The 14184-nt window shown below is 43.0% G+C and overlaps 1 protein-coding gene across 3 annotated transcripts in view; it reads right to left on the bottom strand.

Moving 5' to 3' along the window:
* Nucleotides 1-14184, bottom strand: part of ABL1 (ABL proto-oncogene 1, non-receptor tyrosine kinase) — a 175002-nt gene that overhangs the window by 28562 nt on the left and 132256 nt on the right. For 2 of the 3 annotated variants that reach the window (XM_019033606.4, XM_004048750.5), the window contains exons 2-3: nt 4752-4925; nt 3893-4188 (exon numbers count right to left, since the gene is read on the bottom strand). In XM_019033606.4, coding sequence (XP_018889151.3) covers nt 3893-4188; nt 4752-4925 — 470 coding nt within the window. Of the gene's footprint in view, nt 1-3892; nt 4189-4751; nt 4926-5602; nt 7426-14184 lie in introns of those variants that run through there. The other variant, XM_063696804.1, reaches the window with a different exon arrangement.

Raw genomic sequence — 14184 nt, 5'->3', positions numbered from 1 at the left:
GCTCATAACTCCCAGTCCCCAGCTCTGGGCCCCGAGCTGGTGGTCCTCGGCTGATGACCCACAAGGGCTGCTGAAAAGCTCAGAACACGAGGACAGACACAAATAAGAGCCAAGAGCGGGGAGGCAGAAAAGAATCCTTTGGGGCCTTACAGAAGAATCTTCTAAATTCAGTTGTTTTCTAAAGATGCGCTAATTTAAAAATAAGAACCAAACTTATTCAACCCCAGCCTATTCCTCCTATCAGTCTTAAAATTTCCCCTTAGAAATCCAAAAAGGATTGCATCAAAGTTTTGCTATGTGAGCAGCATTTTTCAGCGGCGAGCCACATGGTCACACGCATAGCTGTGGGAGCTCCCTCTAACGACGTTTCACTCATTCCAGCGATACGATCCCACCCAACACACCCCCTGGAGTGCGGCCCTCACAGGAAGGAACCTCCGCAGACGGTCTGCTGGATGACGCTGTGGGCTCAGAAGTCCCCAGGTGCCCCAACGGCTGATGGGAGAGTCTGTGCCAGGCGGGGAGGGAGGAGGCAAGATGCCAAGGGAAGTGTGATGTGTCGCCCAATGGTGGACACTGCCTGGTCACATGAGCTCCCTGTGCTCTACCTGGAATGAAACAAACCCACCTGGCACACACTAGCTTTTAGACAGAGGCATCTTAGGCAGATTCTCCCTCTTTGGATGAATCTCAAATTCTGTAAATCACGTATCCCATACGCAGGCCTTTCCTTGCCCATTTGAACAGTATTTTAGACCAACCCCTAGCTAATGAGCTGTCACACTAGATCATGCCTGCCTGCATCTGTTCCAAGGTTGCTGATTAAACAGCTCTAGGGAAAAGAAATCATTATCCTGTTCGGTGCAAACCTCAAGTGACTATCTCGGTGCAGCATGACTTGCCTTGGATAAATAGCACAGATGGGAAGCAAGCTGTCTGCTCCAGAAAATCACCCCCCATGGGCGGTGCACCCTGGTGTTCTGATTCACTAGAAAGGTACCCTTGTGGTCTGAAGGCTCTTTCAAAGGGCCCAATGCCCTGAAGTACATCCCTCAGAATGGAAGAACGCAGCTCCACCTCTGGGATAAGAACAATAACCCAAAAAGCAAGCTGACAGGCCCACGTCTAGTCACACAGGGATTACAGGCTCTGTTGTCCGTCACGCACACTGCAGTGTTGGTACTAAAGAATTCTGCAGTGGTGGAAAGCATCAGATATGGGCAATAGGACTTCAGCCAGAAGACTTTGGGATGTGAAGAAAAATAAGAACATTAAAAAGGAAGTATATGTATGTTCATATGGTACAAGTGAATGTGTGAAGACAGCCAAAAAAAAAAAAAAAAAAGTTAAAAAGGTAAGTGGGGACTAGCCCATCAGATACCACAACATGGTAGGAAGCTATAGCAATTACAAGTTTGGTACTGGCATACGGATAGACAGACCAATGGAAGAGAACAGAGAGGTCAACAGGCCTAGATACACATATACACTTGGTATATTTCTAACATGTAGGAAAAAGATGAATTTACTAAATGGCATAAAGATGACCCAAAATATGCCACATGCATATTCAACATAATGAGATGCCATTCTTTACCAGTCAGAGTGACAAAGGTGTTTTTACATGTCTAATAATAAACTGTTGGTGTGGGTTAAGGGGAAACAAGCCCTTTCATGGATTGTTTGTGGGAGAACAAATTTGTACAATTTCTATAGAGGGTGACCTGGCGACGCACATAACCTTCAGTCAGTTCTGGCAACTTATCTGCACACACTTACACCCACATAAAGAAGCACGTGCAACGCATTTTCAAACCAGGCCATGGGCCACTAGTCAGTCTATGAAATAAATTTAGTGGATTACAACCAGAATTTTTAAAAAATGAAATAGAACAGAATGAAATACAAACTATCAGAGTGCGTTACATACAGTAAGGGTAGGTAAGACTTCATGAAACTTTTGTTATATTGTGAGGGCTGGGTGGTGATGTAAAATGAGTTTTTCTTACAGCAGACCCAGATTTTTGAAAAGGTTTGAAAGCCACCTCATATCAGCATTATTTACAATAACTAAAGATTGGAAACAACCTAAAAGTCAACCACCAGGGGACTACTGAAATAAGTGACAGTCCATCCACGGTACACAGTCACTGGTAAGAATGAGGCAGCTCTAAACCTGTTGCCATAAAACAATCTCAAAGGTCTATTATCACATGGGAGAAGCATGATGCATTCGCGTGCATGTATCATTTGCGTGCCTTTTTGAATATAAACATCCATATAAACATCTATATACCATCCATCTATGTCCAGGTAACTCTAGAAGGAACTAGTACCAGTGCTTGGCTCCGGGCAGGAAAAGTGAATTAGGAGACGATTACTTTTTACTGTAATTCATTTTGTTCTTTTGATTTTTTTTAACCATATGCATGCATTACATACTATTAAAAAAAATATAGGCTGGGCACAGTGGCTCATGCCTGTAATCCCAGCATTTTGGGAGGCCGAGGAGGGCAGATTGCTTGAGCTCAATAGTTTGAGACTAGCCTGGGCAACATGGTGAGACCCTGTCTCTACTGGAAATACAAAAACGGCCAGGCGTGGTGGCTCACACCTGTAATCCCAGCACTTTGGGATGCTGAGGCAGGTGGATCACCTGAGGTCAGGAGTTCGAGACCAGCCTGACCAACATGGTGAAACCCTGTCTCTACTAAAAATACAAAATTAGCTGGGCGTGGTGGTGCATGCCTGTAATCCCAGCTACCTGGGAGGCTGAGGCAGGAGAAATGCTTGAACCCGGGAGGTGGAGGCTGCAGTAAGCCGAGAACGCACCATTGCACTCCAGCTTGGGCAATGAGAGCGAAAACGCCATCTCAAAACAAACAAAAAAGAAAGAAAGAAACAAACAAAAAACAGCTGGGCATGGTGGTGTGCGCCTGTGGTCCCAACTACTCGGAAGGCTAAGGTGGGGGGATCACTTGAGCACGGGAAGCAGAAGTTGCAGTGAGCCAAGATCGCACCACTGTACTCCAGCCTGGGTGACAGGGCAAGACTCCATCTCAAAAACAAACAAACAAACATACACCATTGGGACCACCTATCAACACTGTACCTCAACTACAGCCTGGTGCAGTAGAATAAACTGTGGGATCCAAGCCTATTCCATCAGTGACTCACTAGGTTGACATCGGGCAAGATCTCTTTATGCCTCCCTTTCTTTAATGCAAAGATGCAGGTATTATAGCAATACCTCAGTCAATGTTAACTCCTCCCTTCTCTTTATGGACTCTTAAGGATTATTTATATGAAGACCACAAAATCATATAGGCCACCTCCCTTACAACACCACACTTTGGGTTTGGTAAGCTGTGGGTTTGATCCCAGTTTTCACTGAAAAATGCATGCCTGTATGCACATATGTCCACACACCTCTCCATGAATGTGTTCATCCGCAGGAAGAAGCCCACGTGCCAGGCGTCTGTGGGGGAGGGGATAGCAAAGTGGTCTTTCGCTCTAAGAAAGCTTATCTATTATTTGAATTTTTCTCATTGGGGATGATTTCTATCATTATAAAATTTTTTTTAAAGGAAGAATCTTATTGTAAAAAATGTGTCCAAAACCCAACAGATATTCCTCCTATTTTAAGTAACTTGCTAACAACAAAACTCTAGCAAGACAGTAAGAGAATCATACCAGTCCCAGGAACTTGTAATATCACAGAACGGATCCTCAATAAAGGGTCTTCATAAGGCTAATGGAATGACTCCCACCTGAAAGATTCTTTAAACATCTTCTTGGTTGAGCTTTCTTGCAATAATTTATCAATCCGACAGCAGGACCTCTGGTTCCCCTGCCCTGGGCCCATCAGCCCCCCCTGCCAAGGGTCCCCTACCTTGCCATCAGAAGCAGTGTTGATCCTGTAATGGTACACCCTCCCTTCGTATCTCAGCGAGATGGACCTCTGGCCAGGACTGCTCTCACTCTCACGCACCAAGAAGCTGCCGTTGATCCCGCTGCTCAGCAGATACTCAGCGGCATTGCGGGACACAGGCCCATGGTACCAGGAGTGTTTCTCCAGACTGTTGACTGGCGTGATGTAGTTGCTTGGGACCCAGCCTTGGCCATTTTTGGTTTGGGCTTCACACCATTCCCCATTGTGATTATAGCCTAAGACCCGGAGCTTTTCACCTGAGAAGAAAGGAACCAAATCAGACATATCAGCTTTGGAAACCAGCTTCGTTCTTTTTCATTGATTCTTGTGTAACTACTAAAAATCTCCAAATTCCTAAATACCAATTTCATTTTAACAAGTCCACATAAAGATATGCATTTATAAGTGTATGAGAATACACGTTTCTATTTGAAGCTTCCTGTTTGTACTGAACAGATAGGTAAGTGTATAGCCTCAGTTTTTATAAATCAATTATGTTTATTCAAGTGCTCTGTTCCTAATATAAGACATTTCAGGGAAATAATGCTTTTTCTTAGGGGAAAAATTGCGTTCAGTATTTTGTCCAGCTGTCCTTTTCAGTATAAAAAATAGGGCAAGTTCTGTTTTTGCCCAGGGCTATTGTACAAGAACTCCTCTAAGGAGAGTCGACTCCCTTAGAAACATGCAGTTGTTGTTTTGGATATCCCTGCAGTCCAGATTTCAAAGCTGCTCCTTTAACGAGCAAAGGGTGGCAGGTCAAACCGCAATTCCCAGATTTCTGTCTCCTGCAACCACCACTAGCTGCCCACAACCCTTTTACCTTTAGTTATGCTTAGAGTGTTATCTCCACTGGCCACAAAATCATACAGTGCAACGAAAAGGTTGGGGTCATTTTCACTGGGTCCAGCGAGAAGGTTTTCCTTGGAGTTCCAACGAGCGGCTTCACTCAGACCCTGAGGCTCAAAGTCAGATGCTACTGGCCGCTGAAGGGCTTCTGGAAGAGAGAGGGGGGAACAGAAAAAAGAAAAAGGAAGAGAAAATTGGGAGAAAAAATTAGTTTTATTCTCAGAAGCAAAAATATTTGTGTTTCCAACATTACAAATTTCTATTTCATTTCTTAACATCTATACATACTATTATTATTAAGGTGGTTTTTAAAAAACTCTTCCTTTACTAAATCTTGTGGAAATTAAGTATTTTCACTCCAAGGTGGTAATTATTGTTCCCCAATAGTTTGAGCTTCTAAAATTCATTGATTCAATATGACTTTAGTCAAATTAAAACAGTCTATCCACATATGCATTTGCCTTTGCTTAAAATATGCAGTGAAAATTTCTTGCTTTAGCCGGGCATGGTGGCTCACGCCCGTAATCCCAGCACTTTGGGAGGCCAAGGTGGTTGGATCACCTGAGTTCAGGAGTTTGAGACCAACTTGACCAACATGGTGAAACCCTGTCTCCATTAGACATACAAAAATTAGCCGGGCATGGTGACGCACGCCTGTAGTCCCAGCTACTCAGGAGGCTGAGGCAGGAGAATCGCTTGAACCCAGGAGGTGGAGGTTTCAGTGAGCAGAGATTGCGCCACTGCACTCCAGCCTGAGTAACGAGAAACTCCGTGTCAAAAAAAAAGGCCGGGGGTGGATCATGAAGTTAGGAGTTCAAGACCAACCTGACCAACACAGTGAAATCCTGTCTTTACTACAAATACAAAAATCAGCCGGGCATGGTGGCAGGTGCCTGCAGTCCCAGCTACTTGGGAGGCTGAGGCAGAAGAATTGCTTGAACCCGGGAGGCGGAGGTTGCAGTAAGCCAAGATCGTGCCACCGTACTCCAGCCTGGGTGACAGAGCGAGACTCCATCTCAAAAAAAAAAGAAAAGTCAAATTGTACAGAAGGGCTTAAAATAAAAGACAAATACTTTCTATCCCAGTCCTCTCCGCTCCCAGAGGCAGAGCTGTTTTTTTTGGTGATCACCCCCACCTCTCTAAGTACCAGCTAGATCACTGGAGTCCTATTCTCCGTAACAGACACACACCTTCACTGCTTGTTCTTCCAACTAGGACAGCGTCTCTGAGGACTTACTTCACAAGACAAGGCTATTAACATCCCACCCGTCCTTCCAGCTTTCTTGCCCCCACGACCACCCTCAAATATGTTCTTCTGTAAAATTTTTTTTTTTTACCTTGTGGCAATTATTATTACAGAATAGAAAAAACTGTTACTAAACTTCCATGTTTTGTCTGAAACAGATTCTAAAAGTTGGAAATCAATCAACAGCTCTTAAATTAGAAAATGTGTGAATATTATTCATTACAGGGTCAAATAGGTTATTTGTTCCTGAAGTTTCTTCTTGTCTTTTTTTTTTGAACAGGGCTCAAGCGCTCCAGAATTTCTTTGTGATAAAGACGATGTGTAGACGAGTTCTTGCAAACCAGCAAATCAAATCACCTCAAGTAGATCTTACAGTTGAAGAACACCGTGGAGTGAAATCCAAAATACTCATTTAAGGAACTACGATTTAAAAATCGCTAACTGGGCCAGGCACAGTGGCTCACGCCTGTAACCCTAGAACATTGGGAGGCTGAGGCAGCCAGATTGCCTGAGCCTGAGCTCAGGAGTTCAAAACCAACCTGGGCAACATGGTGAAACCCTGTCACTACTAAAATAGAAAAAACTAGCCGGGCATGGTGGCGGGCGCCTGTAGTTCCAGCTACTAGTCCCAGCTACTCAGGAGGCTGAGGTAGGAGAATCGCTTGAGTCCGGGAGGCGGAGGTTGCAGTGAGCTGAGATCTCGTCTCTGCACTCTAGCCTGGCAGACAGAGTGAGACTCCATCTCAAAAAATAAATAAATAATAAAAATAAAAATCACTAACTGAAGTAAACCTTCAGGAACTGTTTCTCTGAAAGAGTAAATCCCAAATCATGTCATTATGATGTTTAGTAATTTTTATTATCTTAAAAAGAGAGGCCCGGCACGGTGGCTCACCCCTGTAATCCCAGCATTTCGGGAGGCTGAGGTGGGCAGATCACCTGAGGTCAGGAGTTCGAGACCAGCCTGGCCAACATGGCGAAACCCCATCTCTACTAAAAACACAAAAATTAGCCAGGCAAAAATACAAAAATTAGTGGCGGGTACCTGTAATCCCAGCTACTCAGGAGACTGAGGCCGGAGAATTGCTTGAACCCGGGAGGTGAGGCTGCAGTGAGCCGAGATTGCGCCACTGCACTCCAGCCTGGGAAATGGAGTAAGACTCCATCTCAAAAAAAAAAAAAAAAGAAAGAAAGAAAGAAAAAAAAAAGAAAAAGAGAGAGGAAAATTCTAATTTGAAAAGAACTGAAGGATCTACCAGACGCTTGAGCCAAACAAATGGTAACAAAATTGTTTTAGTTTTCCTTCTCTATGGATTTAGAGGATCCTCACGCATTCTTTCCTGGGTAATAATACCATCTCAGGGGTGGGCCTGATTCTGAATTCTCTTAAAAAAAAAAATTATCTTTAAAAAAAAAAAAAAAAAGAACCCACCTGATCAAACTTCCAGAAACATGACCGAGGACTTTCAGAAATGAATGTGCTCTGAAACATCTCTTTGGGATAAACCAACAGAACATAAACCATGAAGGGCTTCAAGTCTCACTTCTGTACTACTAACTGAAGTCAACCTTCAGGAACTGTTTCTCTGAAAGGGTAAGTCCTAAATTACATTATTACAATATTTGGTAATTTTTCTGAATGGCGGGGGGCAAAGATAATTTCAAGGAACAGGATCTTGCAATACTGACATCTCCTAGAGTGTAGAAGAAGCTTAGTCATATGTTTGGCCCCCTTTCTCGACTATTTACATTGGCTCTAAAAGTACACCTAGCGCCATCACTATTAGGGATTATCAATTTTATTAAAATATGTGATCCCCGAGGTCAGGAGATCGAGACCATCCTGACTAACACGGTGAAGCCCCATCTCTACTAAAAATACAAAAAAATTAGCTGGGCATGGTGGCGTGCACCTGTAGTCCCAGCTACTCGGGAGGCTGAGGCAGGAGAATGGCGTGAACCCGGGAGGCGGAGCTTGCAGGGAGCCGAGATCGCGCCACTATACTCCAGCCTGGGTGACAGAGCGAGACTCTCTCAAAACAAACAAACAAACAAAAACAAACAAACAACAACAACAACAACAACGTGATCCCCACCCCCCTTTAGTGTACATTGGTTTGGTAGTCTTGACTGTAGGGCCAAAGACTGTCCTTTGAAATGTAGGTATGTGGGGCTGGGTGCGGTGGCTCATGCCTGTTATCCAGCACTTTGGGAGGCCGAGGCAGGCAGATCACCTGAGGTCAGGAGTTTAAGACCATGCTGGCCAACATAGCGAAACCCCGTCTCTACTAAAAATATAAAAATTAGTTGGGCGTGGTGGTGCACACCTGTAGCCCCAACTACTCAGGATGCTGAGGCACGAGAATCGCTTGAACACAGGAGGCAGAGGTTGTAGTAAGCTGAGATCATGCCACTGCACTCCAGCCTGGGCAACAGAGTGAGACTCCATTTCAAAAAATAAATAAACAAAATGAAATGTGGACATGTGATTAGAGCTTGATGTTTTCTTCTGTAAGTCCTCCCTATAATGAATGTATCATCTCACTTCCAGCTTCAAATTCCTACAGATGGAGGGAGAACTTAGAGCCATTCACTATGCATTCCCACTGTCAAAGCTTTCTAGATTTCTGTAATTCATTCCAATCATTTACAGTTGTCTTACACCTAATTCTGTAGTAATTTGTTAAAGTTATCTTCCTTTATTGAGTCTTTCTAAAGCATTCATCTTAATTTTCCTAGAAACAATTCTCTTTTCACTCTTGCATTTCATTGGTTTCATATCAACCAAGTAATTACAACAACAGCTATATCTGAAAGAACCAGGCTTGGAAACAAACACAACTGGCTCTTGTGGACAGGAACATATGCAGCAGCAGACAGTGGTAGTGTGGCTACCGCATCCCGTGTGCCATGGGGCACAGGGACTATGGAGGGATGTTTTATAAGGAAGTGAAGAGTGCTGGTCAATTTAGCAAGTCAGTCAAGTGGAAGCCAGTTACGAGTTTCCACTGTCATTATATTAGAAAAACTGTCAGGCAGAGCATTCTTGACACACAAGGACTTTACATACCAACAAGAAAAAGAAAAATCCCTCCACTACGGAAAAAATGGGGCAAAGCCATGAATAAACAACTCACAAAAAATTTACATTATCATTAAAGACCAGGTGCGGTGGCTCACACCTGTAATCCCACCACTTCGGGAGGCCAAGGCCGGCAATCACTTGAGGTCAGGAGTTTGAGACTAACCTGGCCAATATGGTGAAACCCCGTCTCTACTAAAAATACACAAATTAGCCGGGCATGGTGGCGCATGCCTGTAATCCAAGCTGCTAAGGAGTTGAGGCAGGAGAATCACCTGAACCTGGGAGGCGGAGGTTGCAGTGAGCCAAGGTCACAGCACTGCACTCTGCCTGGGCAACAGAGTGAGACATCGTCTCAAAAAAAAAAAAAAAAAAAAATACCATTAAACATGGAAAGTGTGTGAACGCTTGATAATAATCAAAGAAATGCAAATTCCTTGCCAAATCTGCAGATACATCTTTTTGACGCTGACAGCCAGTGTGGGTAAGATTTCAGAGAAACGGGCACTCTCATACAATGCTAGTAGTAGGTGTATAAATTGAGGGCAACTGGAATATGAACCAGAAGTCTATAAAGAATTTAATATCTGATTTACCTCTAGGAATTTATCCTAAGTGATCAACACAATGATTTCTATACACTAATTTTAAATAACAGAAAAGGGCAAGTACAAAATATCTTATCAACACAGGATAAGTTAGTTTATGCTGCATGCATAAAATAGGATATATTTTAAAAGCCACTCAAAATATTTTTGGAAAAAATATGTAAGTTTGAGAATATACTCACAATAATATATTAAGTGTTTATATTACATTCCAGTATATAGGCATGGTCCCAATTATGAAAAAATTGAAAGAAGATGAGGAGGAATTTCACCAAACTGTGAACAGTAGTTAACTCAGGGTGGTGGGATTTTAAGTGCTTTAAATTTACTTTTCTTTTTTTTTTTCTCGAGATGGAGTCTTGTTCTTGACACTCAGGCTGGAATGCAAGGGCGTGATCTCTGCTCACTGCAACCTTCACCTTCCAGGTTCAAGCAATTCTCCTGCCTCAGCCTCCTGAGTAGCTGGGATTACAGGTGCCCGCCACCACACTCGGCTACTTTTTTTGTATTTTTAGTAGAGATGGGGTTTCACCATGTTGGCCAGGCTGGTTTCGAACTCCTGACCTCAGGTGATAAGCCTGCCTCAACCTCCCAAAGTGCTGGGATTATAGGCGTGAGCCACCGTGCCTGGCCTTACATTTTCTTTATACTTCTCTATATTATGGTATATTTCTCACAATAAATGTGGATTGTTTTTATTACTAGAAAACAACGACAAACATATAAAAGCTTTAATAGAAGCCAACTAAAATTTTCTTTTTTTTTTTTTTTGAGTTGGAGTCTCACTCCATCGCCCAGGCTGAAGTGCAGTGGTGTGATCTAGGCTCACTGCAACCTCCAGCTCCCAGGTTCACGTGATTCTCCTGCCTCAGCCTCCTGAGTAGCTGGGATTACAGACATGAGCTGCTGCGCCTGGCTAAGCTTTTTTTTTTTTTTCATTTTCAGTAGAGACGGGGTTTTGCCATGTTGGCCAGGCTGGTCTTGAACTCCTGGTCTCAAGTCATCTACTCACCTCAGCCTCCCAAAGTACTGGGATTACAGGCAGGAGCCACCGCGCCTGGCCCTAAACTTACATAATTGATAATTTAACATGAAAAAGCATGCTGGGGAGGGAGGCTTCCTTCAGGCTGTCCTGAAAAGGCACTTGAGTGCCTCCCTCTGGTGCGTCAACCTCGTGGCCATGAGCATACAACTTTGGCAGACCAGGCCCACACAGGAAATTAAACCAAAGTCATGAATACAGAAATGCTTTTCTTCTCAAATGCCATTTGACCTCTTCTATCAAACATTCTGCCGCATCTGGATTTGATCAAAGTTACATAATCGGGGAAGTGGCCTGGAAAACACCTGGAATAAGCAGAATGCAGATCCCCGCCCAGAGGTGGCCAACCACTTGAAGTGTGGGTTAAAGTGGGATGGTCCCGAACATGTCGACAGATGCTGGGAATGTTATGCAAGAGGATGAGGCCTTTGTTAGGAAGGAAAGGGCCTCCTACTGCTTTTTGATTCAACAGGACGTCAGGCGATCCAAGGCAGTCTCTCGACTTTCCTCTCCAGTTCTTGCTCTATTCCACAAATTAATGGCTAAAGCCCAAAGGGAAGTATTGCTCATGCATGCCTCTGGACCGAGACACTGAAGTGTAGCCACAGTCCAACACCAAAACCTTCCAGTCAATTCCCAATCCAGGCTGATGTCAAAATTGACTCACAATGTATAAATGCCAAGTTACTTGCTTCATTTCATAGTGAACTATGCTCGTCAACCTTAAAAATGATCACAGCTTACAAGGCCAAAGTTGCAGAATGTACTTAAATCTTTCTTGATTAAGACACAAACTTTCCACCGGTCCCTCTGTCAGGAAGTAAGATTCCCCTAAAGAAGGCTGAAGGCTTCATTCAAAACAAAGATGCCCCAACTAGTTCCTTCTTCTGTTCTTCCAGCAGATCTTTTTGGCTATTGTCTTGGGAAATAAATTTTAGCATCTGCTATTATTCTTAATTTTTTTAGTGAACATTTTCTGCAGCCTCCTTTCTGAGTCATACTTTAAATAGATTTAAGATCTGGATCTAAGATCTGGATCTTCAAAAGTACCTCTCACTCCACTCAAAACCATATTGTTATTTTGTCATAATGTTAACAAAAAAGGTTTCCACTCACCAACTAAACTCAGAAAAAATCACTAATTAGCTAGTTGAGCACTGAGAACAGTGATACATCTAAAAAATGCCTCAAACCTCTAAAAAGCTTTGGCTCTGTCTATGACAGTATAAAATTATTTGGAAATTTTATAAGAACCAGGCCACAAAATTCACTGGATCTGTGCATGATTAACTTGTTTAGACAGTATTCTAAGAAAATGGTTTGGGTCTTTAAAGTAAAATTGAAAGATCATTTTATATAAAAATAATCCTTTCTCAAAGCTGTGAGTCACTGATGAAAAATGTTTACAAAAGATTCTCGGACATGGCATATCTGGCCTAGACTTCCAGGGGCTGCTGGTGCTGCGCCAGACGCTGGCGAACAGTCAGGGAAGGGAAATGCCCATGAACCCCAGTACCGGCTACTTCACAGCCCAAGGGGGGACTTGACCTCCAGGAAAAACATCCCTGGGAAGCTTCCCACCTTCCTGCTGGCACTTGTGCCCAACATCATAGTTCCCACTAGAGTGCAAGGCGGCCAGCTATGGAGCATTCATTACTGTTCACACTGAGGGCTCTCCGGAAGGTTCTTGGAGACGGTTCAGTGTGTGGGGGACAGGAGGATGGAGCATGTCAGACGTGACAAACGTTCCCTTTAATTTTGCTCACATTCAATTATTTAAACTTGTGCTGCTTTATTCATATTTCCTTTGTGGGTCCTTCACTATTATCCTCCAGTTCAAGGAATCTCTGTAATTTAAAAATCTATAAAACAGATCCTTCTAAAAAGAGGCTTCGTGTTTTATTTCATACTCCGTTCCAGCGGATGAGATCATGCTCAGACTATTCTCAAGTTATTTTATAACAGTCTCACACAACTTTTCAAAATATGAGCTTAGAGGAAAAGTATTATTTCCCACATTTTGAGCTTGATGAAAGTCATTTTATCTATTTCTACGTGGTCCTTTATTTTGTAATTTACACCTTCACCCAGAGAAGTTAAAATTATTAAAACACACACACAAGCGCGCGTGCACACACACACACACACACACACACACACATACACACACACAGAGACATACGTTTAACTGAACACAGCCTTTGTGTTATCTTCAAACCCCAAAACACTGTGTCAGCTGCTAGGGTGCAGGGAGGGGCAGGGCAGTGGGGGAAAGATGTAAAGAACCAGCAGTAGCCCTGCTCCTTGGAGAAACACAGCTCCTGAAAACTTACAGACTCAACAGCAAAAGTCTAACGGAAGGCCAGCGCTGTTCTGTGGATGAATTTTTTTTTTTTCAGATAGTCTTGCTCTTGTTGCCCAGGTTGGAATGCAATGGTGCATTTACAGAGGATTGCAAAGGAAAACAGTCCTCAAAAGACTTTTTGAAACAGTCCTCAAAATACTTTTAAAAACTTGTAATATAGCTCTTATTAATGCATTAAATAACTGTCTCTTTATTCGCACATTAAATAACAAGATCCAGTGGCAACTATGTCATTTCAAAGAAGTGGTGTGAATAATAATCACAACTGTTACCTGATATGAAACACCTGGTTTCTGGCCAGGTGTGGTGGCTCACTCCTGTAATCCCAGCACTTTGGGAGGTCGTCTCTACTAAACCACGTCTCTACTAAAAATACAAAAATTAGCTGGGCGTGGTGGTGCACATCTGCAGTCCCAGATACTCGGGAGGCTGAGGCAGGGGATTCGCTTGAACCCGGGAGGTGGAGGTTGCAGTGAGCCAAGATTGCATCACCACACTCCAGCCTGGGCGACAGAGCTCGACTCTGTCTAAAAAAAAAAAAAAAAAAAGGTTAAGATTTGGACTGTTGATGGGGATAGGAGTTAGGATGGAGAATTTTGTTTCTTAAAAATTGTCTGGCTAAGACATTGTCATGTAAAAGATTCCAGGGGAAATATTTAAACCTTGGACTAATTAAATAACTTTATTTTTAAAGGAGGTTTCTCTAGAAACTCATTTAATCTACTGCCTATAATGGCTACAAGTGGAAAGTAATAAAACTGCATTTATTTTAAAAGAAAATTGCATAATTTGGACTTCTCACTAACTTATCCCAGCCTCCTTTTTAGGCTCTTCCTGTGAGAATGCTGAGGGTTTACTGAGCCAATTCCTTAGTGCAGGACTTGTTAACCTGGAAGACCCTGGGAGTCTGGGATAGAATTCAAGGGCTCCATGTCCTCTGATGGGAAAAATTAAAACTTTATTTCACTAACCTCTTACTAAAATGTAGCATTTAATTTTTTTAAGAACATAGGTAACAAACCACAGTAGTAGTACAGTGCCTGTGGCTGTCTCTGGTAGACACT

Source organism: Gorilla gorilla, chromosome 13 (genome assembly GCF_029281585.2).
Source record: "Gorilla gorilla gorilla isolate KB3781 chromosome 13, NHGRI_mGorGor1-v2.1_pri, whole genome shotgun sequence".
Lineage (NCBI taxonomy): Eukaryota > Metazoa > Chordata > Mammalia > Primates > Hominidae > Gorilla > Gorilla gorilla.
This window is presented reverse-complemented; position numbering and strand designations above follow the sequence as displayed.